This window comes from Brachyhypopomus gauderio, chromosome 18, assembly GCF_052324685.1.
Source record: "Brachyhypopomus gauderio isolate BG-103 chromosome 18, BGAUD_0.2, whole genome shotgun sequence".
In the NCBI taxonomy this organism is placed as follows: Eukaryota; Metazoa; Chordata; class Actinopteri; order Gymnotiformes; family Hypopomidae; genus Brachyhypopomus; species Brachyhypopomus gauderio.
In genome coordinates, this window is record NC_135228.1 from 16,684,428 (window position 1) to 16,711,823 (window position 27,396).

Below are 27,396 nucleotides of genomic sequence, written 5' to 3' on the forward strand. Positions count from 1 at the left end.
GTATCCGTCAGCTGCGTAGTTAACGAAGATAATACAGGAACTTGCGCAACAGAGGACACAAATCCCCACAACATACGCAGATACGCAAAGATAAACCAGTTATGTACCTGGTTCTCTCTAAATTCAGGTATACATATCAAGTTTTTAAACAGCTCGAGTATCTCTTGACAAATATGTTATTTTCGTCAAACCACTCAATATAGATAGATATAGATGTGCTGTGATATACATAAAATACTCTTAACTTATGAGTCACGTAAAAACTTCAAGATAAACATGTTGCAATTCAAATTGTTTATTTGGAAACCAAATAACTGATGTAGGTTAACATCCCAACAACCCATTGTTATAACACTCCAGCCATCCACATTTATAACAACCCAGTCTTGAAGTTGATAGTAGGAGAGGTGATACCACTGAGGTGTTGAAGCACAACGCTGAACAGTAAATCAGGCCGTACTACAACAAGATCAGACGCTTACAGGAAACAGCCTCTTACATGAAAGCAAGCATCATTTAAGACATCATTCAGAATTAATACAACATTGAAAATATAAAAGAATCAAGTTGCTCTTATAGTATAAACATATTTACACATATATATTAAACAAATTCAACAACAACACTGGTAGTAAATCTCATAGGAATGACCTTTCTCCAGTTACGGTACAGTACAGTCTAAACACACTCTCCTTACTGTGGTATTCAATGCAGTAATGCTTCAGTTCTTGAACATTACATACACATAAAACAAACAAATGAAAATAAATAAATAAAACTAACATCTTTGTGTTGACCCCCGTTTTCTTTGTCAAACATTTTATGCAGATAATAACGGACTGCTACAAATCCCCCCCCCCCCCCCCCTCCCTCATTGCTTAACATAAGAGAAGACAAACTGAGCTTTTATACTTTCTGTATAAAACCATCTGTTTGTGTTTATGGAACCATCTGTTAAGAAAAAAAAAATAGATAAAATGAAACAAAATGACTGGAAGTAACATCTAGGGTTCACTATGAACAGATCTTATTAAAAATACCAAATCCAGAAAAAAAAACATTGTTAGTCATTTGGTCCTCTAAACTCACAGTGCCTGAAATATGTATCTTAAGGAAATCAAGCGATTTATTTATTATGCCCGTTAAAAAGAACAACAATGAACTTCGACTACCTATGCAGATTTAAAAGATCTAAAAAAATGGCTCAAGCAATCTGACCACGAGAGGGTTAACTGACCAGTGGGATCATAAAGAGTGAAGCTGAGAGAGGAACTGCTGTTCTGGGCAGGGCCTTCACTGAAGGCAGCATGTTTGCTCCATGTCCACCTTACACTCATCCTGGTGCTTGGAGGAGAGGTTGAGCTGACATCATATTTATTCATCCTTCTGTGCTTTTGTGCTGAAGGCTGCTGGATGCATCGGATCATTTGTGATGCTTCTACCATGAGAGTAATCATCAATAACTACTCAATATGTCCAGTGGTTCTAAATGAAAAAGACCCCTCATATCTAGCTTGGGGCACCCTCGGTTTCTCTAAGAATCTTCAAATATTCCAACGTACAGAACATTCTGTTCACCTATTCTATGCACCATTGTAGTGCACACGCACATGCGCACACACACACACACACACACACACACACACACACACACACACACACACACACACACACACACACACACACACACACACACACACACACACACACACACACACACACACACACACACACACACACACACACACCTGTTTACAAACTGTCAAGAAAAATAAAAATAATTAAAAAAAAACAGCCTTCTGGCACTTTTACAAATGGGAGACTTCAGACACTGCACTCTCTGAAATGCCAAACAAAAGGTTTCTGTAGTCACAGCGTGACAAATTGACAAACGGCTCCAAACGGAGCGTGCGGAGAAATAACATCTGTGCTCGGGCACCCCGCTGAGGCGAGGCTGTGCCCACGTGGAGAGCGCAGTAGTGACATCGGTACTTCCTGCTGACCCGCTGACCCTCACGCTGGCTTTCCTGTGGAGCCGTTTCTGTTTAACCCGCAGGAGAACGAGGAAGGGGCGGTGGGCACCAGTTCAAGGTGCTCAGAGTGGCAGCTCAGCGTGTGTAGCGGACACACGCACATTAGTTTTGGCAGTTTGGCACGGTTCCCTGCATCTCTCCACACCTCCATCACACCCTAGTGCGGGTCTGCCCCGGCCTCCTGTTAGGTCCTGTGTGGAGGGGGGACAAGAGAAAGAGTGGTATAGTGTGAATATCAATCTATACAGTGCAGTACCTCAGCACGTAAATAACAGTACACGACTTTGTCAATAACAGTTCTCTACTTTGTCAATAACAATACACTTTGTCAATAACAGTACACTACTTTGTCAAAGACGGAGGACCTGCGTCCCACTGTAAAACGGCTATGAGGAACTCTGTGTGTGTGTGTGTGTGTGTGTGTGTGCTGGTTTACCTCCCCCCCTCAAGGTCCTCCTCCACCCAGGCTACAATCTTGCCTTCCCAGCCCGGCACCGCAGCCTCATCCTGGAAGACCTGCCGGACAGGAAGTGTTCACAGCTAATTCAGCACACTGGTGCACTGATCCCTTCAACAGCAACCTGCCTACTGGTTTTGCCGTGTTTGGTACAATACCACTATTTGACTAACACGACAGGTCTTCAACAGTTCAACAAACCCTGTTGACGTAGCGGTCAACTTAAATAAAGACAATATCAACACCAAGTGATTTGAGTAGTTTTGTGAGCTGTAAGAAGTGAAATTAGCCTACCTCCTCTTTCACAGTACCAAACTCAGGGTCCAGAGCTTTAAAATGGTACCTGTAACTGCCCTCCCGGTCAATAGCTGCCTTAAAGTCTCGAAGGGTGATCTCTCCCAATCTTAACACATGTACATACAAATAACACATCACCACCACGTGCAGTGGACACGCTAAAACGTATGCAGATGGAATCTTCGTATAATCTCAGAACAGGCGTCGTGAGACGTGTGAAAAGTGCCTGACCTCTTGGGGACGCTGATCATGAAGGGTGTGAGGGAGCGGTCGGTGAAGTACAGCACCTTGGTGCAGGCTGCGGAGGGGAGGAGAGGGCTGCTGTGAGAGTGGGCGGGTTCTGTAGCCAAACACACATTCACAACACACATGACTCACGTATACGCTTACACCACACGCCTACGCCTCCTCTCATTTTGGACACGAAAAGACATTCATGCCAAGAATAGGTTTTTTTTTTTTTTTTTTTTACTGTTTTGCACCCCTACCTCCACCCCCCCCCCCCCCCCCCCCCCCCCCACCCACCCCATCCGAGTGGAGCTTACTGGTGCTGGGAGGCCAGGAGTCCCGCTCTGTGTGTGTGGCCTTGCGTGGGGGAGAGTTCCCCCTCACCTGAAACAGGTCACAAAGAGTCCTCTCAGTTAGCCAAATAAACGCCTCACCAGGCTCCGACAGGGCTACACGCCTGACCGTTTCCAGACGGGAGCCACGACCTTAGCAGTTTAAAACATTTAGCAGCACGTGCGTTTACAAAAGGTCTCTCTCGGTAGGATGTTATAAACATTTGGCCCACACCATAACAAAACAACAGCCAGATAGATGTGAGAATTGAGAAAATGTTCAAATTCTAATGCTATTCCATTTAACTTTTTATAGAAAAGAAGCATATGAGGAAACCACATTAGCATGAATAATAGTGCTAATATGGTCATATCTACACAAGAAATAATGATTGTAATAATTGTACAATAACCTGATAAGAGAAGCTCAACTGCCTACATTCAAGATTCAATGAGATGTCCTTTCTTGCATCTGATAGTTTACTACACAGAATAACACAGGGCACAAACCCCCCCCCCCCTCCCCCCCAAATTAAACCAGCTGGTGGACGCTGGAGTGATGGAGTCTCGTTACACGAGCTGGTAGGTAATCCCAGACCTCACAGGTACGGTGTTGGATGGGAAGAGAAGCTTCATCTCTTCAACACAGGCTCTTTTCTCCCGGTGGATAATGGACAGCAGGTGTAATTGATGTGCTGCTGAGTGTGAGGGGCTGTGCCTAATTGCTGGCACTGCGGTATGTGCAGAATGGACGTCATTTATTTATTTATCTACTTTTACAGGGACTCCTTTGATCTATTCTTCAGTGGCTCTTACATGTATTATGCATTAGGTTTTTTAACTTCATGCTCAGACCATCTAAGACAAATTCTCTTAGGGGTAATAAAGGCTTCATTTCAGAAGATATTTTAAAATACCAAACTGGGGTGTGTGTGTGTGTGTGTGTGTGTGTGTGTGTGAATACAGTGCTGCTCCACCACCTTGTGTTCCTGCCTGTGATGGGAGTCGAGTGTATAGAGGCGGTCCATGAGGCTGGCCACGCCCTGCTCCAGCGTGTCCAGTGTGTGATGCTGGGGGTCGTGACCTCCGAAGCTGTTCCTCAGACTGCGTAGGGCATCACGCACCAGCTGCAGCTCCTCTGTCTGCCAGAACACAACCACTACCCATCAGCCCACTGTACAGAAGCTAGATATGTAATCCACTGTGAAGAGACGCATAATGACTTTTATTTCATCACAGATTTATTGAGATCTTATGATTCAATCTTAAGATCAATTCAGATTTTTATGACATGTAATAGTAATATTTCATTAAAAAATAATGAAGTAATAAAATAACTTTTCAGATGGTGGTTTGGATGACTGTATTCATCAAGGGGGAAAGTTTGCCACTCACTCTTTTGTGCGACTGTACTGCACAGCGCTCTGAGACCGCAGAATGAGGGTAGCCATTGCTTTGAGACCCAGGACCCTGAAACACAAGACAAAGCTCAAAGCCCCTCACTACAAATAGCTGCACCTGTGAAGACACGCGAGTTGCTCGGGTCTTACCTCATCCTGCTCCTGATTCATCAGCTCCTCCAGAACTTTCTGCTTGCGCTCCAGCTCCCTCTGCAGGTCAGCCTGGGGTTCAACAGAAGGAGGAGGTGCGGAGAGCGGAAGTTGTCAAAGTCGGTGGAGGGTCACCTATGGGGGCTGCTACGCTGGATCCGGACGGGTGCAGTACCTGCTGGTTGCTGCTGTCTGTCATCACGTGCCGGGCTTCATCCAGCCGGAGCTGCTGCTGCTGTAGGAGACGTTCCTTCTGCCCAATCTCCTTCTGCACAGCAAGAGCACCAGTGACTCCAGTACTGCTTAGATCTTACGCGGGAGGAGTGTCTTAAGAGTCAGCCATTGAAATGATATGGAAGAGGGGGTGAAAACGAAACAAAGAACATTTGAATACTGATATGTATCTTCTTGTCTGTGTAGGGAGGAGTTGCTGTACCTTATATTCACAGAGAAGCTGGTTTCTCTCCTCTAGCTTCTTCTGGAGCTCAGCCTACAAAACCACACACACACACACTGATTATCATGTGGCCTCAGAGGTCTCACTAACACACATGAGCACAATACACACACACACCCCCACCCCAACTCACGTTCTGTGCTGCTAGCTCATCCCGGTTCATGCCGGTCCGTAGGAGCTCCTGTTTGAGCTGCAGCACTGAGGCCTCCTGCACCGCCAAACGCTGCTGGAGAGCATCCTGCACTCATCACACACAACACAGCCCATCAGGACTCATCACACACAGCACACAGCCCACCAGGACTCATCACACACAACACACAGCCCACCAGGACTCATCACACACAACACACAGCCCACCAGGACTCATCATCACACACAGCCTGTCAGGACTCATCACACACACAGCCCATCAGGACTCATCACACACACAGCCCACCAGGACTCATCACACACACAGCCCACCAGGACTCATCACACACAGCACACAGCCCACCAGGACTCATCACACACAGCACACAGCCCACCAGGACTCATCACACACAACACACAGCCCATCAGGACTCATCACACACAACACACAGCCCATCAGGACTCATCACACACACAGCCCACCAGGACTCATCACACACAACATACAGCCCACCAGGACTCATCACACACACAGCCCATCAGGCCTCATCACACACACAGACCATCAGGACTCATCACACACAGTACACCAGCACTCGTCACACACAGCACACCAGCACTCATCACACACAACACACAGCCCGTCAGGACTCAGCACACACAGGGCACAGCCCATCAGGACTCATCATACACACAGCCCATCAGGACTCATCACACACAGCACACAGCCCAACAGGACTCATCATCACACACAGCCCATCAGGACTCATCGTCGCACACAGCCCATCAGGACTCATCACACACAGCACACAGCCCAACAGGACTCATCATCACACACAGCCCATCAGGACTCATCATCGCACACAGCCCATCAGGACTCATCATCGCATACAGCCCATCAGGACTCATCATCGCACACAGCCCATCAGGACTCATCACACACAGCCCAACAGGACTCATCATCACACACAGCCCATCAGGACTCATCATCACACACAGCCCATCAGGACTCATCACACACAGCACACAGCCCAACAGGACTCATCATCACACACAGCCCATCAGGACTCATCGTCGCACACAGCCCATCAGGACTCATCACACACAGCACACAGCCCAACAGGACTCATCATCACACACAGCCCATCAGGACTCATCATCGCACATAGCCCATCAGGACTCATCACACACAGCCCATCAGGACTCATCACACACAGCCCATCAGGACTCATCACACACAGCCCATCAGGATTCATCACACACAGCCCATCAGTTGAATCAGCTAGATAAAGCTCTGGAACGCTCACTTTAACTCCGTGCAGATTGCGTGCTTCCTGCTTGTACTTCAGCAGCTCCCTCTACAGGACAAGATGAAATACACCAGTGATCAGAACAAAAACAAAACCCAAATAGAAAAGTAGCGTAAAGAACAGTTTAACTATTTATAGATAGTAGATGGAGGATATTAAAACGTCTCATTTTAAATGTCTGCAACTACATAAAAATAGAACAGTAATTTGGTCATTTTCACACTACATTTTCAGTGCTTAAAGAATAAAAATAAGAAATATCTTCTGAAAATCTGCCGAAAGGTACAGTCAGTTCAGTAATCACAAAATAGCACATGTACTGGAATGTCCTGAACTAACAGAGAACACTATCAGATTACAACAAAAGAGGCTACCTTCAGTTCCTGACTCTCTTCCATGCTCTGGTCAAGACGACCGCGGATTATAACCTGCGGAAAACCACACCGGATTCCTTCACTGCCAGATTAAACACACCATGCTCAACCAGACAAATCGAAATGAACCCCGTCACACGGAGACAGGAGGCAGGGAGGCGGAGAGGGAGAAAAATGTCCGAACGTTGCCGGTGAGCTTGAGAGAGGAGCGAGTGAACAGGGGGGGGGGACAGATACCTGCACCGCACTCACAGACAATGCAGCGTTCACCACACAGTAACCTGACCCAGCCTGCTGGAACCAAGTGGGCCACAGCTATGGAGAGGGATGTGGGGGGGGGGGGGGGGGTCACGAAGACAAACGTACCAGTTGTTGTTCAGAGTTCTCGACTACTCCCAGGCTGAGCGAGACCTCCTGCTCATCTTCAGGTAATGAACCATGGAGCAGCAAGGCCTGTAACACACACACACACACACACACACACACACACACACACATACACACACACACACACACACACACACCCACACACACACACACACACACACACACACACACACACACACACCGTCTCCTTACTTGCCACATATACGAAGCTAAGGAGACATGAACAACCGAAAGCATACATAACAAATATTCTGCCATGAACTGATAAGCATCATGTGACTTCATTTCTCTTCTAACAGCCATCGGCAGCATCCTTGGGTTTCAAACATCCTGCTTCATCACCCGAGCTGCCTACAGCGCCAACACTCAAAACAAATACGAGCAGTCCTGAAAGCCGATACCACAGCTGAACGCCACAGCCCACTACAGACACGGCCAATACACAATTTAGCAAGCATGAAGAAATGTGGACAGCGTGTTGGCGTGGGCTGTGAGGAGTAGATGTGTGTGGAAGCAGCGAGTGACCTGTAGACCCAACACCATCCTCCTGGCCTCCACCATCTCTCTCTGCAGCTGTTCCTGTTGCTCCCACAGCTGCTCCTCCCAGGCACAGCTCGCCACAAACCTCCCATCATGCTCCAGGGCATCTCCCGGGCCCCACGATGCCAGTCTGAACACGTCATCTGAGAGCCCAGCAGGGAGTAGACGGGTCACAGCCTTATCTAACCGTACACTGAAGACAAGATCAAACTGACTCGTTTTCACCAAACAAGAAGTAGTGCAAGTACCTGCTTCAGCTTTGGGGTCTCGTGATTGGCTGTCGAAAAACTGTCCTCTCTCCTCTGATAGGCTGACAGGAGTATGGGTGGGGCTTGGGGAGGTCAAGCTGAGAGGACAAAGAAGAAAAAGAATGTTTAATGTTCAGTTCGGATCCCAGATGATGTTTATTTAAAGCTCAGACAAATGTGGCACCCAGAAAACAAAAACAAAAAAACAAGACAGGAAAGGACAACTGACAGAAAACGACAATGTCTTCAGAAACACGACATCATGGAGACTCAGCACTATAAAGAATTTTGTGCAATGTGATTCCCAATGGAAATCTGACACATTACAAAGCAATTAAAATACATCAAAATACCTTTAATATTCTACATATTATGATCCCTTTTGGAATATTGTGTGTTGTATATAGGCTTTAGGGTAGTTGGCTGCTGTTTGCTTGACCTGAGGGCATATCAGTAAAAGTTCACTTCAAAACCTTGTGATAAACAGATGCCTCTGAGAAATGTTTTAACAGAGCAGCACGTTTGTGTCTAGCTTAACTGGTTTAACGATGGCAGGTTCATTTTTGTATCAGCTGAAGGCAGCAGAGCTCATGTAAACTACGTGTTTATGTGTGTCGATGTGTCATGTGCCCTGTCATCTGTTCAGCAGGGAGACGTTCCAAATGACAGACTGACAAGTGCATGGTGACTCGGGCCCAACAGCACAGGACTGTAATGTGAACACAGGCCAGCAGGGGGCACTGTACCACAGCCAGGCCACAGTCACCTTCCAGGAGCTTTTCCCTTTCTCTCTTTTACACCCACCCACACACACCCACACCAACAGATGTCCACAACATTTCAGGAGAACCGTAGCTATAGTTTTATCTTGTTTAACAAACCACTTAACCCATCCCCCAAAACAAACCAGGACAAAGGATCTCCCTCATTCCATACTGCCCCCCTGTGTCCATGCAGGGAATGACTACATCCACATACACCTTCAGCCAGCCAAACTGACAACAGTCTTTCTGAGGGCAAGTAGTCTAAATCACCTCTAGAGTCTCTTCACATGCTGATAAAATCAGCACACAGCCGTCTATTAAGACATTTATCCTTACAGACTGAAGATGATGTCATGATATGATTTTTCAGAAAAGCTGGTATAGATCAACCACAGCTGAGATATGAAACATGACACTTTGATTATTGTGATCATCACGGAGAGTAAAATCCTGCAGGTTTTCTAAATGTTTCGGATGTGCCTGATGCAAGCATGTGAGAAGGACATGAAAGAAGACATCTTACTTTTTAGTACAACAATGGCAGTCCTACAAAGAAACAAAGGATTGGTTGATTAGAATAGCTGCTGAGATCTGTGTGTGTGTGTGTGTGTGTGTGTGTGTGTGTGTGTGTGTGTGTGTTTGTGTTGAAGTGACTCATTGCATTGTCCTTAGCCTGGCAGTGGGGACAGAAGACAGGCACTGAAAGAGATGGTTTGCCGTCTCTGCATTTCTTCCTTTTGTTTTGTCTTTCTCACGTTGTGGACTGAGGGGAGGGGGCGTGGCCTCTTTTAGAGACCCCCATCTCATTAAAACCCCCAACTCAACTCGTCTTGAATCCCCCAGTTTTGGACGAGGGCAGGGCACAGGGCACAGCGATAGTAACACTCCATTATACTAAAAAGAAACCATGTGAGGAACCGTATACTTCATAATGTGTCTCTGTTCTTGATTTGAAATTCCTGATCTGATAAAGTATTGATTTATTTGGTTCAAAGTTTCAATCCCAGTGGTCAGTAGTTAGTAAGAGCAGCACTAATAATATGACCAACATCTAGTGCCCTCATGTGCATATGACTATTTTCATGAAGATCATTCTTAGCCTTAGAACGAAAGTTGGTAATAAACAGGATACACGGGGTACTGTCAGCAGTTCTCTGCTCATAAGTTTGCATGAAATAACATTGTGCAAGCATTTCAAAAGGCCCGAGGTGGAGTCCAGAAGATCAGTACACCACTGTGATCAGCCTCTGTTTCGATTAGTCAGGCCTGTTGACCAAGGACAGTTCAAGAATCGTTGCCTGTGTCCAGAAAACCCTTAGCATATGAAAGCACAACTCCCACCTCAAGCTTAAAATACATTTCAGCTCTTAGCACTAATCAAAGCCTAGCAAGGATTTGTTCAAAGGTCTTCCCACGCACTTTACACCCATATTGATCACGCTGCAGTGATGAGGAAACCACTGGTGACAGGCAGAGCCTGAGGTTTGGCCTGGGATGTAATTCCATGAATGTGGCTGATCCTGTGTGTGATAAACCACTACTGCTAAATGGGGAATCTTTGTCTCTTATGTAATTGTACATAAAACAGGAAGTCTAGGACAACGTTTCCCAACAGGAAAACCATCGTCTCTCTTTCTCTCCAGTACTGCACCAGACATTATTTGTCATGGCTCATTACTCACTCCACATTAAACCAGCTGTGATAAGACTTAATCACAGGAAGCCCAGCAGAACAGCATATTTACACATCAACAAAAAATCAAGTTCTTCAGAACAAAACAGCCATGGCGTTAAATAGCTGGAACATCAAAACTCCTACGCATGTCCAGACAGAAGGGAGAGAAGGAATGACCTTTTGCTATTCCACACTTTAAATTTTCTTTAATTAGCATGTCAAACCTTAACTAAGGCAGATGGAATCTCCTCCGTTCTTAGCTGTTCAAAAGACATCAGACAAATACGAGCCAAACTATTCAAGTTAAATTCAGTTTCTGTCATCAGACACACATGAAAACGGTCTTAAATCAGCAGGACACTCCCAAACCAATACTCAAAGCTCAACTACCGTCTCCATCTGCATCTGACACCAGTTAAAACTTGAGTGACTATGACAGCCTTCACTGACAAAGAAAACAAACTGAACAGACAAACTCTACATTTTAGTCTGGGGAAAGATGACAGCTGACATTCTATTTCTGAGGCTGGTGCTGATTTTTCGACAGTTAGATGGCAACGCAGGGTGCTGTCAGAATAATCCGTTTTTTGAAGCACAACACAGAGTCCAGGCAGCCTGGGACACCCACAGAGTTCTTTCCCACGGATTAGGCTCAAGATCAGAACAGGGAACATAACCGTGTTACCTAGCATTCAGTACTGAACAGGGTAGTGGGATCTTATTAGAAGGAAATAAATGAGGACGATCTATTAATCATAAAAAAGGATGGAGCCAAGTTTCACCAGGGAACACACAGTCACAGCTGAGTTTAGACAACAAACCAGGAGACCAAAGAAGCTGTAAGACCAGTTCACAAAACCAGCAAACGTGGAGAATGAAGCCTTACCATTTGATTTGTTTAGCTCCCATATTGGCCTGAAGTTGCTAGCCCACTGCACTTTTGCTACTCATCCATGCAGTAATGGCTGGAAACCTGGTGACTGGCATCTTCCTCGCACAAACACGCACCAACACACTCCACGACCACCAACACGTCCTCAGAGAGAGATGCGGACAGCGGGAGACTTTCTCACAGAGGCAAAACCGGGCTAGAGGAGCCCCGCGTGCCCCTATCAGCCCCCTGAAGAACTGAAGTGTGGGGGCCGGTTGGTCCTCCAGCCAGCTACACGCTCTTCTGCTGCTCCCCACGTGGCACGTACGGAGATCCTGTTCTGGCCCGCGGTGCCTCAGCGGCCGAGAGGGGCACCGCTCCGACGCTGGGGCAGCTGCATCCTGCCCCGCTCTCCCTCGCTCCCTGTGGAAGTCGCTGTGCGAGTTCTCTCCTCTCCGACGATCCCTCGTTCACGTGCTGCCTGCAGCCCCTCTCCCCTCCCCCACAAGGCTCTCGGAGAACACTGCCACGTTCCTCCTGTTGATCTTTCGCCTGCTCTCCTTTTTCTCTCCTTTTTCTGGCTGAAATGTCAGACGTGGGTCGGCCCTCCTCCTTTTCCACTCTCCCTCCTCCTCTGAACCCTCCTCCCTCCTCCCCTGGTCTCTCTTGAGGATTGGAGGGTTGAGGAGCTAATGTTCAAAGCAGAGGGAGCTGTCATAAGTAAGGCTGGTTAAAAGAATCAGAGGAGCGTGGGAATTTAGATAACTGCTCAGAATGACTTACTGGAGGCCACGGCAGGATTCATAAGGCAAAACTCTTAAGATGCCAGTAGACACCTTTTCTCCCAAAGCACAGTAACGATCACTGAACTATACAAAGAGAGTCAATTGGGTAATAACACTGACTGAGTGTAATCTAGGCCAAATCCTTCTATAATTAGACCCATGATACAATACTGATCATAGGTGCATGACTCTTTGGTGGATACTGAATCTATAATATTTCAAACACAAGGGTCTTATCTGGTGCATATTTCACTTGAATATAACTTGGTAATAATAATCAGATGATTATTTCACCTCATAATATTAATCATATGATATTTTTCTCAGCCCATCTTTGGGTTTCTTGCATCTTGCAGGGAATCCTGTTCTGAATTAACTGTGCTGCTATTGGTCAAAAAAGGCCCACTACTCTTATAAAAAATGACTGCCATTGGTTGTGGATGTCCTTCTCTTTAGGCAAAATTTAAAAAGTCAACACACAAACCCAGACCTGATGAAAAGCAAGAGGAACTGGCTAATGTTCTGCTGTGAAATGCATTTATCAAGTCAAAGATAAACACGCTGTTGTTTTGTGCGATCCTGGCACACACTGGTTAGAACTGGAGCTGCACTGCTCCTCCTGAAGGAGATGTGCTCTTGCGCCATTTTGAAACACAACCCAAACCTCTGAAAGAAACATACTGGCATTTACTGCACTTCTCTCCCTCCACACACACAAGGTGCCTCACGTGAATTTGTCACACGTGAAGTTGTCACACGTGAAGGTGTCACACGTGAAGGTGTCACACGTGAAGTTGTCACACGTGAAGGTGTCACACGTGAAGTTGTCACACGTGAAGGTGTCACACGTGAAGGTGTCACACGTGAAGGTGTCACACATGAAGTTGTCACACGTGAAGTTGTCACACGTGAAGGTGCTGCATGCCATTGTGTTTTCCTCTGCATTTGAAGCCACGTGTTGTTTCCTCTAAATATCTACACGTCAAAGAGTGCTAAAATTAATTCTAGTCCATCAGAAAGATTAAGATAGGATGATAGCAGGTTAACAATTGCAGGACTAGTGTGCAGGAGACCAGTGTGCAGTCACACGTTTGCTGTTGTCAACAGTGAGGAAGATGAGCATGATGAGGCATGCTGTGGCCTCTGAGGGAGTTACAGCCCAAAACATCCCAGCAACATCCCAGCAACATCGCACATTTACTAAACAAGCATCGCCAAGTCCTGGGGAGACGGCCCTGTGCACGTGGTCCACCCTGAGAGCAGGGACACGAACGTGGAGACAAGGGTCACATGTTGGAACTCAAGCCCCAGGTCCAAACAGCACAGGCCGTTGGCTCCAGTGACGCCGCACACCCCAGAGTTGGACGGGTCCGGCCGAGCGGACATAATGGAGCTATTGTTCCCGCTGGCTGAGAGGGGCCCGGTTGTGCCAGTGTGCTTTAACCACAGCAGCCACGCCTGCAGGCCCGAGACCCACGGCTCACATCTGGGCAGGGGGCACCTGGGGTGGTGGGGGGGTGAAATCAGAACACAGGACCGATTCCCCCCACGCAGGTATGGCTTATAACCTGTGCTTATTAGACACAGTCCTAGACCGGTCTATGTGAGTCTGTTCATGGATCATCAGTACAATGCACAAACAAAACCCTTTGTGTCCCGTTGCCCCATTGATACCCCGCTGGGTGACTGGGCCTCACCTGCAGGGTGTCGTGTCTGGGTCCTCCTCACACGACCCTCTCTGACCCTCGTACTGCTGGACGAGAGCCCGCACGCTCCAGCATGGGCTCTCAGTGTCCTCGTCAGCACTGGAGCCTCGGCTGGGGTTGGGGAGGGGTTAGGGGAGGGGGGGAGGGGTTAGGGGAGGGAGGGGGAGGGGTCAGGGGAGGGGGGAGGGGTTAGGGGAGGGAGGGGGAGGGGAGGGGTTTCACATCAGCACAGCGCATCCTTCATGTCAGTTAAAGGTTAAAGTTCGACCCACAGCAGGAGATTTAGACAGAAATTTAATCAGTCTCCTTAGACATAACAGCAGAAACACTGCTCCATCCATTGCTCTTGTCTTTTAGCTATTATATGTAGTTGCTACAGACTTTGCTTACTACACTGAAAACACATTTACGTTTTATATGGACATCTGGCAGTATATGTAATCAGTACTGTGAAGTGCAGTTAAATGCCATAAATTTTACAGTTAAAATGTTTTATGTAGCTGTTTCTGTTATTGTTCATAATATTGTGCTATTGTGGTAAGTGCAACACTCAGTGTGCCTTACATTGTATTCTACAATTTGGCTGTACTTATTCTATGAAATCTGAACCTAGGGAAAATCGAACTTCAGTGTAAATGTATATAAATTTGCTTTTTAAAATACTTGCCATGTTAAATTCTTGACTATGCCACTCACTAGTTTCAGGAGCAACAAATATCTACAAGCACACACCCCAACTTGTTTACACAGCTGACACATACACTAATTAGTTTGTTTGAAGTCTGTAGATTTTGGCCTGAATTCTTATATCTTTGTACAAATGAGCTGCACTACATGCAGACAACCACAAGGGGCAACATAAGCGGGAGCTGACCTGTGCCGGTCTTGTCTGAGGTGGAGGACGCCGCGACCCGAGTGGACGGCGTCGTGCCGGGCCGCTGCCAAAGCCGCCGCCGCACTCTGGGCCATCGCCATAGCGGAGAGAGGCCTGTGATTGGCCGAAGACCCCGCCGAGCTCCTCCCCACGGCCGTGCCGGATCTGTGACTGGCTGAGGCGGACGGCTTAAAATGTGCCGCCAGGGCCAAGATGAGCCTCATGGCAGATTTGAGGTTCCCTTCCACGATGTCTGGGAGGAGAGAGAGAGGAGAGAGAGAGAACGATGAAGAGGCGTTCAGCAAAGGCGTGGAGCTCGTCAGTCTGACCGTGCTGTGTAGGTCACCTCTGGCGGAGGTCTGGGGCATGCGGATGCGTTTGGACGACACGAACTGCAGGACTCTCTCCACATTCTCCCTCTGCTCTTGGTTGTCCCGTGGTGAGTAGTGAATGCCCTCGAGCAGCTCTCCAGCTACCAAACAACAACGCAAACGCCCGGATTACGGCCCGGATTACGGCCCGGATTACACGCAGGCAGCAGCATTTCAGCAGTGATTTTAGGACAGTGAGACCAGCGTCGGTGGACGGTGCAGTTTAAGAGGAAATTCACTGCAACATATACACACAGCCAAAAGGGTGACCTCGTGTATCGTAGCTGCAACTCTGAGTTGACGTGACCGACCCACTTAATCAAGGCCTTTAATAGAGACTGATAGAGACTGATATTATCGCAAGGTGTGTGAAGTTGGTTGGAGGCTGGATCTAATCTCTGCAGGAGTGTGAATCTCCAAGTTAGACACAACTAACAAATGAGATATTAGAGGTTCCTGTTGAAAAAATACATCTACAAAAATTGTGTCCAATCTTCTTTCATGTGTTCCACAATCATAGAATTGCATACATTTAAGTGATTAAGATACTAGATATAACGAAGACATTATTCGTTTAGGACAAGAGCTTTAATTAGACGCAGGCGTACTGTAATTACTGTGGTAAGAGAAGGTAGATGGCTGCCTTGGCTGCCCTGTCGTACCCACTATATGGATGAGGTGGGCCAGCACCACACCGTCTCGGAGATCCTGCCGCAGATCACTGACGGGCTTCACTCCTGGCTTCTTCCTCAGCTGAGCGTTCACCCAGGACACGTACGCCGCCAGCTGTTGCTGGAAAACACCACACTCAATCATGTACCAATATCTGGACTAATCCCCCAAAAATGCACAGCGAGTTGCAACTACTGACTATAACCCCTAAAAAACCCTTTAATGTATTGAAAGTGCCCAGTCCTACTTATTTCCTTGAGCTATATATTGTTTCAGTCTTTTCCTCAAATTTGGGGCTTATTATTTTTGTTATATTATTCAGCATCTACTGTGGTTACTTAAATAATTACACTGGAACTAATTTGAAAGGTATGTAGGCACAAGAGCACAGAATGACAGTCTGGTCTCACCCGTGGGGGATGACATTACGTAAGCCAACTACTGACACATCAATCATAAGCTAAAGGCATTTTAATTATGAAGGAGTATATTTTTCTAAACTAGTTCATCCCTCTGGCTGGCACATGGACAATAAGGGTGGAAAGGGTATCTCGGTCATGACGCCTGCAGGAATATAAATGATATTCAATGAAGCTTTGCTGCTTAGGGCAAAGACCCTGTGAGAGGGCAAATCCCTCCCCATTCACCCGGCTTCACCTGTAACGTGCCGTACCGAACAGCCCGGATTAGTCCGACTGCCACTTTCTCCGCCTCATTACATCGCGAAGGCTTATCCTACATGTTATTTCCAGTCAGCACATGTAGGGATGCACTGAGAACGCAGTGGTGTTCATCCAGCTATGAGGTGCTCCAGTATGGACTACTGTACTGTGCCCTCTAGCAACATGATAACACATTGAACTACAGCTCATTTTCAAAAAGGTGCTACTAAAGAATTTTGAGGAGCACAAAAAAAATATCAGGTTTAATTAAAATAGAAAATATTTCAAATAACTATGTCAACCCTTTTCACAAGAAAATTATATTATTTGCCAAAACCCACCAAACACACAGCAGGAAATGTAACAAATGTTATTTTTGAGAAAAAAAGGAATGAGCTATAAAATACCACAGATTTCAGTTTCCACATTGTTTTTGTAGATTCAGTCTGGCAGTCTGCTTATGACTATTATTATAAAGCTGACAATGTCTGAAAACTATACAAATGTATTATGATTGGTCTCTGCATCAGTGGGTATTTGTGGAGTTATAGCAGGAAACAATGGGCATTTTTTCAGAATGTGACTGTAATGTATTTAATACATTTTGCTCTATATAATGTATGTAAATTTTTCATACACTCAAAGAAACCAGACACACACACAGAAGAACGGGCTACACATTGGATTTGTTTGTTTGTTACGCAATCACCTTAACACTAAACATATTTAAAGCAAATGCCATAGTTGAAAGAGGAGTTTGTTCAGCTCTTGTGGTGAAATTGTGAAATAAAATCCACTTCCAGCTGGAAAAACAGCTAGTATGCCACATTCCTTCCCTTCTTTGGGGTTTTACATCTAAACAAGAAGAAAAAATATTTTGTGGCCATTTGGGAAACCCAGTCACCCCCTTAAAAGGGTGTTAATGTTTACCAATAGTGTGTTGCCTAGTACAACGGCAGCCCTGTTCAGTAAATATCTTGCTAGAAGTGGCTGAAGTTATCCAGACCGGCTGTTATCCCAAGAGAATACCCAACACAGAGAAGACTCAGGAGCAAGGCCGTGTTAGCAGTTGATCCTGCTGCACAGAACACGGCGCTAACTCTAGCGCCTAGGCCAAATACTTGATAAGATGTCAAATTTGCCAACTGAGAACCGAGCAGATACCTCCACTGTGTGGAGGTGCCACAGCTGCACAGCAGACAGAACAACAAAGCTGCTTTATGGTGAAATGCAGAGGCAGCTGCTAGAAAAACCCTAGTCCAACAGGTGTGGTGGTAAGAGATTGTACAGGGCTTTGGAGAACATTTCTCAAGCTGATAGAACCTCTCTACAGAACCACTCTATACATCAGTGGTTTTCTAAAACTGGACTTTAAGAAGTACTGTATTTCTAACCTAAACCAATGCACTTCAAGCAAATGCTAATAAACCAACCCTATGGTAGTTAATAAACACCTCGACCATTAAATATCTCCATATAGTTCTAACAAATTAGTACATTGGTCTTTGTGAGAAGTTTATTCAGTATTAGAGATAATGCCTTCACTTCGAGGTAGGATGATGAACTATACAGACACTTCTTGCTGTAAAGTAACAGCTAGTTATTTCTCATAGTAAACGGCTAAATAAATAAAAACTTTACATGAAAGACAGCAGATTTTAGCGACGTTAGCGAATGTCATTAACGTCATGATGTACTGTACTGCCCACAGGAACCTTACACAGGAACCTTACACACTTTACATGAAGTTATCGAGATGTTCCTCTACTCACTGACAGGAGGAGGCGTTTCACTACTTTACCATAAACATACATAAAGACTTTAAAGCTCTCTAGCCTTTATTTATCACCTAAATATCACACAAAACCAGAATGATGATCCTAAGTCACCAGAATGTAAAGTTGTGTGGTAGTTGAACATCTACCTCGTTGAACCCTTCGTGCAGCACGTCCAGCAGATCTCCTCTAGATAAGGACGCGATCATTCTTCTACCTTCTCATGGAGACCAGTAGAGGAAGTGTTCAAGGTCTTGTTCGCTGGGTTTTTTTGTTTTTTAAGTGCGCATCGTTACAAAATGGTGAAACAAAGAGCCCAAACCAAACACCCCAGCTCGGGCGATGGCCATATGTGTGCAACCACTGCTGGCTTCCAGTAACAGGATACCAGACGGACTAGTGAACGCACAACGCGCATGCGCCCCACGCAGCCGCTCCACTGTCGTCATGGCGACGCCGCAGCTTTTTGAAGTTGTGTGCATCGCCGCGGTAAGGTTTTGGGCTAAAGCAAAACTACATCGATTACTGTTTCTCGTCATGTTATATTCGCTCCTACAAGTGAACAATGATCAGAATGTATTCAGAAACCATTTGGAGAAAGTTGCATGAAATCTAAATATTAAATCAATGCAATTTTACTGAACATCGATGGCTCTGCACGAATGTACTTGTCTACAATGTTATACCTACACTGAAGTAAATAGATCATGACACAGTGTCCATTTAAAAAACGTGTGGATAACTGTTTATGAGTGCAGCAGTTATCCCAGTTGTATCATTTGGCCTAACACGTTTTACAGTATTATTCCCGTTAATTAAAAGTAATTACAAGTGTAAGATACTGCATCTTTTACTGTGACTGTGTTGTCATCTTAAGAACAAAAAATTAATGCTCAAGAAAGTTTTGGAGCCAATTATATACTCTTTCACAGTATTACAGGAAGTGATCAATCATCAGTAGGTATTAGAATGTTTATTATCTTATAGTATTATAATGTATTAGAATGTAATATAATGTTAAGGTAACTTATTATAAGTGCATACTGTTAACAGTTCATAACAATAAAGGTTTCTAGTAGTTGAGGGTGAATGTGTTGTGTACAGCCCCACCACACCACATCCTTCCTGTCAGCTTCAGACTTCCTTATTCAGCCTGGAGACGAGGCTAAATCATATCATGTATTTATGACCAAAATCACAAGCCTTAGGAAACCATATTTGTGCTTTGCAAATCCTTGTATGCACCCTGAATCATATTACATCGGGTATCTAGTCATACCACAAACAATAACATGTTCACCCTATCATACAAGAAATGTAAAATATCCAGTCATAAGTGTTATGCTCTTGCGCACTTGATGCGTGAACCTCCATCAGCATTAGTTAGACTAAATGCAGGGCTACAGTGCGATGATCATATTGCGGACTAATTTAAACAATCAAATCCCTGTAAATAAATGAATGAGAATATACATCATCCAGATGATATTCTGGAGTTTCCCCCTGGAATCAATAACGTATATATCTATCGATTTATCTCTAGAAAAGGCAAAGATGTTGAATCTGCATAAAGCATAAAGAGGGAATCGACCATCTGATACTCCAACGTAGCCAACGTGAGCTAAAGATCTCATATATACTCACAGAGCCCTCCGCAGTCGAGGATCGGTGCATCTTAATGGTCTGTGAATGAAACAGCGGGGAAATAAGGAATAAAACTGTAGCTCTTTGTGCCTGAGACCTCCATTAGTAACACAGGTCCATCTACAGCAGCTATGCTAGTTACTGTAGCTGTACTGAACAACACCAGCGCTCCTAGCAGCACAGCTAGCGAGATAACCCGCCCAACTACACCAGGGGGACACTGGTCAGCCTGTTAATGGCTAAACTGGTTAATGGCCAAACTGGACTTACCGAACACAAATCTCAGTACCTTTATCACCCAGTCCCGGTGCTGCCGTTTCTATGGATACCACATACACTACCACGTGGTTGTCGCAGTTTTTGAGGGTGGTTGGTGTGTTAGTGATTATTAATACACACATGTAGCGTATACAAATAAGTTAGACTAGGTTTGAACAGATGTCATACAATACAAAAAAATGTTTTTGAGAGTACAAACATAAACCACGTGGAGTTCTAGTTGTATCCTACCGATAGGGATAAGTTTATTCAGTATAATGAGTGCAGCACTTTGGCTCCCCCTGGTGGTTGCTTTTAAAGACGACAATTTCTGAGGGTTTGTTAAGAGGATAATGCAAGATTTAATTGTCGGCATTTTCGGAACTGAATATTACAGATTTGTTTATTGATACAAAACTGTCAAACCAAATATTTCCACAAGAACACAGTTTATAGTAACAAAATTTAAAAAATATATTTCTCCATAATTATAAACCCCAGAAGCGTTGTAGTCTTTAGAATAAATTCAGCATTTAGCACAGTTGGCTCACTGCTGTCAATTCAAGACAAAATTGTCGATTTTACATGCGAGTTACATGATAAATGTATAGCAAAACATCCAAGACAATCAGTTGAATCAATGTCAGTTGACTGCCGATTTGGTATTTCTGGCAATACTGAGATATTTTTTGACAAAAGCACAAAGAACACACAAATGTATAACCAGAATCAAATGTCAACATAAACATATTTAAAAGAGCAGTTCCAAGTTCTTTTCAAACATCCACATATCCTTTTTCAGCAAATGCATATATAGCTTTTAATCATACTTTAATATATTATGCTCAGGATTGTTATTTTAGTCAGGATACACATCCTATATAGTACCTAACTAAAACAGCTAATTTGTCTAAGGATTTGTCATCATTGCATTCCACATAGATATAGTGTTTTCTAATACTTTGTTGTCACCGCTGCATTCCACATAGACATAGCGTTTTCGAAGACCCTGAAAACAACCGTTTAAGTACAGTATCACAGTACTTTTGAAATAGTAGAACATTTTACCTTGCATAAACAACTGTTTTGTATTTCATATTATTTGATTTGGTTTATATTCAGATTCACAATAGTTACATTTAGGTCTTCAGACAGTAACACAGGCTACTGAAGACTTAGAGAGAACAACTCAACTTGGCACACACATTTTTGTGCATCTGTTTCATAGGCAAAAACACATCAGAAGACTAAAGCTTTTACTCTGCACAGATGTGTAAATCAGTCAATGTCACTATGACTGGTAATGCACAGAAGTTGACTTTCAAATACAGGCTTAAGCATTGGCCACTATTAAAGTCGATAATAAAAAAAAACACTGCCTTATATTCTCACATACACCCATTAACCGATTACAGAATATTAGTCAAAGTCTTTTTATACGAGATGAACAATAATTTTGACAAGACATCACATCTTCGTGTCTTCAAATAATGCACAATGTGGCATTAAAACAGACCTGGGTAACTACCTAAGATAGTACCTAAAATTTATATACAAAACTCACCAAAAATTAATAAATAAAATAAAAGAGAATATGTATTCAAATGTACAGTCAATACTTCAAAGCTGAATGACAATGCATCAACACTAAATGCACCAAAAGTGAGTGTTGTCTATGCGTTGGACATTCCCCAAACCTACAAGGGAATAATGTAATCACAAACATAAAGCACATTTTTTTCTGGCAGGCCGTTGCTCAGGGGCACAGGGCCTCATATGTGGGCCAGAAGCATATTCCCATCTACCCGTTACATTCAGGATCTAGAAAAAACTCAAAAATCAAATCCTACTAATTCACTTATTGAAGAGGCTGCAATGTTCACGAGTCTCCTATGACCCAAAAAGTCAGTTCTGAGTCAACCCAAACGGAGTATTTACAGTTATATGTATAAACACGTTTCACTCTAGGCGAACCTCAGAACATTTTGCATTGGTTTATTGTGTCCAAAGCTGCCTACCAAGTCTGTTTAAAAGCGCTCCGGTGCAGCGCACTACATGGACGCGTGAACAGTAATAAGAGCACCTTATACCTATCACAGACAAGGCTAGTGTTACAGCTGAGTGGATTTGAGGGAAGACCACGGAACCATCTGGAATACCATTAGCTTAGCAGAACTGTGCATAAGAAGCAGCGCGATGGCAATGGAGACGACAGCTCATCTAATCGTGCCGAAGGACTAAGAGTTTGGCTGCTGCGGGGGCCCCACCCGGGCGTGAGAACGTTGGAACAGCAGAAGAACAGCTCAAGACCCAGCACACGAGGATCACAGACTAAATGTTCGTCCGAAGTGGAAAAGTGGGCTGTAGCCGTAGCCACATCATAGCACTGACTTCAAAGCATTGATAAGTTGCTGAACATCGGATAAAACACAGTGTATCAAACGTAGTATTGCAGAGATCACAACAGAGTGCGTGCAGTTATCAAAACTCAGCATGAACCCTGTTGATCAGCCCCATGTCGATGCGCAAGTACGGACACAAAGCCGACGGCAATGAGAAATCCGACAATCCTTGAACTCAAACGACTGACACGTAGAAACCGCAAGAACTAAACGCCCGGACCAAACACAGCCAACCTAAACATCAGCAACGAAAACTCTCAGCAGGAACGGAAATGCTAGAAATCAAAACCGAAGGGAGGGCGAATCCTCGAGACTCTCGTGGAGCCGTGTGGCAGATGGTCTATCCCCCCCGGGGGGGCGTCAGGCCCTGAAGACGTGCACGGCGCGGACCACGTACTGCCTGCAGATGGGGCACTCGCTCATGCGCTTGCCGCACTTGCTGCAGGTGACCATGTGGCCACACTCCAGCAGCACGCAGTCGATGGGCGAGTCCATGCAGATCTTACACAGGTTCTCCTCCTGGCCCACGGGCTCGGACGGCTCTGCTGTAGCCACAGTGAGAGACACATCGTCAACGTAGCACACGACCTTTCCTACACGTGTACAGGTTCTGATAAAGGCTGGGCGAAGCACCTGTGACAGTACGTACCTGTGCTGGGTTCCGTCTTAGTATTTGAAACTGAATAAAAGAGCAAAAAACAAATATGTTAATACTTTCTTGTTCTTCAAAGGTCAGAGCTCTATTTCTCAAAAGCATCATATTCTTAAGATAATCTTAAATAAGAGATAAGAGTATGCAGTTTCATGCATGCGGTATAGGGGTGTAATGGTACACAAGTTTAACGGTTCGGTTCACATCACGGTATGAACCCCATGGTTTGGTATGAATTCAGTATGGTTGGGGTTATAAAATGTAAGAGGCTGGAGTTCTGTAGGATACAGCATACTACATACTACTACAGTGTACTACATACTACTACAGCCTACTACATACTACTACATACTACTACATACTACTGTCCTGATTGGCCCCAAATCAGTATCCAGTATACAGTATATGACCAAAATGTTTTTTTCTAGTATTCCAACGGTTTGTATGGTGCAGGACTCACCCAGGTTGTGGAGGTCCTTCTGGTCGTTGAAGAGCCGCGTCACTCTCTCCATCAGCTCCCACTTCTCACAGCAGCCCTTGTAGTTGACAAAATGGCGTGCCAAGATTTCTTTCAGCTGCCGCACACTGAGGCCCTCCACGTCCTCCACGCTGCTCAGATCGGACAGGGAGGCCCGGCGGCTGTGCACCAGGGTCTCGTCACTGTCTGTGGACTGTGACATACACACCATCATGACGTCACCAGTCACAGTACTTCTGTAGTAAAGTCACATATGGGCAGTACATTTGAAAGGTGTCATTAATGCTAATCGTCCATTATTCTTGATTGGTCCAAAAATTACTTTGGTCTGTCCTTAAAAAAAAAAAAAAGTAAAAAAAATTACTTTCAGTTGATTACTCATTTATTGACTGCATAAAATACCTTGTAAACTTGCCTTGAAAATGTGTGTTGCAAATACAATGTATTACTATTAGAAAAGACAGAATTAACCTATCAAAGGGATATATATACATATAAACAATAACTATGAATATAGTGCCTTGCAAACGAATAAACCCCTAAAAGTCATCAGATCCATCCAAATTACAAATGACACTGATATTTGTGCAGATCTTCAAAATAAATGAATTTGAAGTGGGTTTCAAAGACTGGCTTCAAACTGTGAATCTCTCCTGGGTAAAAGACCCCCTCTCCCAAGTCTTTGGATATGCAGTGAGCATTGCTATAGCAACTGTGAGGAAAGGGAGGCCGTATCACCACCCTTGGTCTGGAAGAGGATGGTGCCAAATACAGGAAGGTATGAAGATAACCTCCTCCAGTCTGGTCAAAAACACCTCCATGTTTCAGCAGGACAATGAGGCTATTACACACAAGGCAATAACAACAAAAAGGTGGATGTTCTACAACAGCCAATCAGAGCACAGATCTCAGTCTGATCAAGAATCTGTTTGAGCTGTTTGAGAACTGCAGTCACAAGCTTCCCACTAATCTGAAAAACCTGGAGCAAATCTGCTGAAAACTGGATTTTAGCTGGAGCAATTTGTGTGTCATTTGTAATTCAGTTCATTCTGCCTTTTAAGACGGTTGAATACATTTGCACTGTATACGTTTCTTAAGATGTAAATTCTACACACCTCGTCGTCGTCCTCGTCTTCATCGTCATCATCTTCTTCTTCCTCCTCCTCTTCCTCTTCCTCCTCCTCCTCCGTGAGAGGCTCTGTCTCCTCGGTCGGCAGGCCAGGGTGTGGGGCAGCGGCGGCTGCCTGTGAGACGGACTCCCCGCCCCCGCCGGTGCTGCCCCCGCTGGTGGTGGGGGCGTGCTGGCCCAGAACCAGCTCCACCAGCTCCTCCTTCTCCCGGCACATCTGCGTGGGGACCTCGTGCAGGTGGAGGTAGTCACGCAGCTCCTTCACCTTCAGCCGCATGAGCTCGGCACGCTCGAACCCGGTGCCGTGGAAACGCAGGCACGTGGGGCACAGCAGGGGCCCGAGCAGCTCCGGCTGCTCCCAGCAGCGGCTGCAGAACAGCTTCCTGCAGTCCACGCAGGCATTCTGAAGGGAGGGGGTCAGGGGTCAACTCCAGCAATACCAACAATCTGATTGGTTGATATCTGGGACTGCTCTAAAACTCTCAGGAATACACTGGCATTGTATTTACTGGATGATTCAAGACGGCGTTTTGCTCACCCTCCTCGCTGCGTCAAACTGGCCACCACAGGCCTTGCACAAGTGTTCGGGTGGTGCTGGAGAGGGGTTGTAGCCCGAGTTTGTGTAGGCCTGGTGCCATGAGCTGCTGTTTTCTTCCACGGTGGCGGTTGTGTCCACACAGAGACGGCTATAACGGGAGGCTCTCCTGCCCCTTCCTGACCATTCAAACAACAAAAAATCCCACTCATATCAACTACTGGTGTCTATGTTGCCATTTTTGTTTTTAGGAATAAGTAGTAGTTTGCACCTGGATTGTTATTAAGTCACTCACACTCTGAGGGTTCAACATAAGTGCTTAAGTACCTCAATTAGCAATTCAATTAACACTCATCATGATCATACCTTTGATGTACATGATAGAACGTACAATGGGCAATTATATATATATATATATATATATATATATATATATATATATATATATATATATATATATATATATCCCACAAAAATGTTACTTAAATAATTTGTCATACTAATATAATAATATAATTATATATATATATATATATATATATATATATATATATATATATATATATATATATATATATATAGTATGACAAATTATTTAAGTAACATTTTTGTGGGCAATATTGATCTATGTGGATACATGAGGAGACAACAGCTACCTGTTCAAGTGCTTCGTCAGGTGGACTGAGGTTATAATGCACATCTGGACCGTGTAACGGTGCAGCTGTGTGGGGACTCACACGTACGGTGCCCGGTACTGAGAACACACGACTACAGCGGGCTCGGTACCGAGAACACACGACTACATCGGGCTCGGTGTGTTTCCTCCAGCGGCGATAACGACACGACGCGCATTTCCCACTGACAGGTAACACACGCTAGCCAGTACAGTACCAGTACAGGACCAGTACAGTACCAGTACAGTACCAGTACAGGACCTAACTGAAAACACTCGGCCGAGCTTACCCAGAACACCAGCAGCACGTCCCTTTAGTCATCGCCATCTTGAAACCCTAGCGGCAGAATCCACATAGACCGTAAATCGCCGTCCGACCGGACCGGGTCCTAAACAGACCCAATAAACGTCGCTAGCGAACGTAGGAGCGCTCGCGACGTCCAGTCACGCACGCGACAGAAAGCGGCGCTTTGATCTGGCCGTGCGTACCCATGATGCTTTGCGCACACTGTCACGGCCGACTTTAACCGAGCAGGAAATGACGTATTTTCCCTGTGATATATTTTTTTTTTCCCTGTGATGTATTTTCCCTGTCCTTTTCCACAAACTGTAAAGAAAAAACAACTGCAGGGCATATTATATACAGTTCGTAAAAAAAACTGCAAGTCGCCTAATGTGACGGCGTCATTAACACGTTTCTCTCGGCACTTCAGCTCAACTCGGCTGTGGTGGTTTGCATCGTATTTACTTCAGGGTTTTTCTTTCGTGATATTCGGGTCCACGTGTTGATCCGCCCCCTGCTGGAATAACTGTGAACGATTATTCTACTTTCTCATAACCAGCGAATACATATCCTTGCTAACAGAAATTTTGATAAGCAATAAATACATGATCCACAGGACACATTAGGTTAAACTGGTGTTGTTCCTAAATCTAGTATATTGTAATTGACGTACATTGTAGTGTTATTTGGCACCTATGAACAGGGTTAATGATAAAATATGCAAGCAGTCCAAACCATGGACCAGTAGCTCATGATACTGCTTTGCACATCATGCAGGGTTGCCAACTCTCACGCATTGAGCGTGAGACACACGCATTTGACCGTTTTCACACGCTCTCACG

At 45.0% G+C, this 27,396-nt stretch overlaps 2 protein-coding genes across 7 annotated transcripts; both read right to left on the reverse strand.

The window, feature by feature from the left end:
* Positions 1–279: 279 nt before the first annotated feature.
* On the reverse strand, positions 280–20,518 carry dixdc1b (DIX domain containing 1b). 4 transcript variants are annotated; one of them, XM_076980775.1, is made up of 22 exons: positions 20,415–20,518; positions 20,145–20,183; positions 16,054–16,183; positions 15,367–15,492; positions 15,021–15,273; positions 14,138–14,257; positions 8,346–8,443; positions 8,083–8,240; positions 7,537–7,623; positions 7,171–7,224; positions 6,794–6,844; positions 5,488–5,592; positions 5,334–5,387; positions 5,073–5,165; positions 4,898–4,969; positions 4,743–4,817; positions 4,328–4,489; positions 3,333–3,399; positions 3,019–3,127; positions 2,785–2,893; positions 2,470–2,549; positions 280–2,224 (listed from the first exon to the last, which is right to left on the reverse strand). In XM_076980775.1, exons 2-22 carry the CDS (start codon positions 20,172–20,174, stop codon positions 2,218–2,220), a joined length of 2,040 nt encoding a protein of 679 aa, XP_076836890.1. In that variant the 5' UTR covers positions 20,175–20,183; positions 20,415–20,518; the 3' UTR covers positions 280–2,217. The 4 variants fall into 4 exon arrangements, with proteins under 4 accessions (XP_076836890.1, XP_076836891.1, XP_076836888.1 ...); XM_076980776.1 differs by lacking the exons at positions 20,145–20,183; positions 20,415–20,518 and adding an exon at positions 18,650–18,902 and having other exon boundaries at positions 3,019–3,085; XM_076980773.1 differs by lacking the exons at positions 20,145–20,183; positions 20,415–20,518 and adding an exon at positions 18,650–18,901.
* Positions 20,519–20,669: 151 nt separating this feature from the next.
* LOC143482419 (E3 ubiquitin-protein ligase rififylin) lies at positions 20,670–26,789 on the reverse strand. Of its 3 annotated transcripts, none has more exons than XM_076980780.1 (6): positions 26,562–26,789; positions 25,602–25,777; positions 25,050–25,466; positions 23,917–24,127; positions 23,454–23,483; positions 20,670–23,346 (listed from the first exon to the last, which is right to left on the reverse strand). In XM_076980780.1, exons 3-6 carry the CDS (start codon positions 25,338–25,340, stop codon positions 23,165–23,167), a joined length of 714 nt encoding a protein of 237 aa, XP_076836895.1. In that variant the 5' UTR covers positions 25,341–25,466; positions 25,602–25,777; positions 26,562–26,789; the 3' UTR covers positions 20,670–23,164. The 3 variants fall into 3 exon arrangements, with proteins under 3 accessions (XP_076836895.1, XP_076836893.1, XP_076836894.1); XM_076980778.1 differs by having other exon boundaries at positions 20,671–23,349; positions 26,562–26,787; XM_076980779.1 differs by lacking the exon at positions 26,562–26,789 and adding an exon at positions 26,255–26,507 and having other exon boundaries at positions 20,671–23,349.
* Between the last annotated feature and the right edge of the window lie 607 nt (positions 26,790–27,396).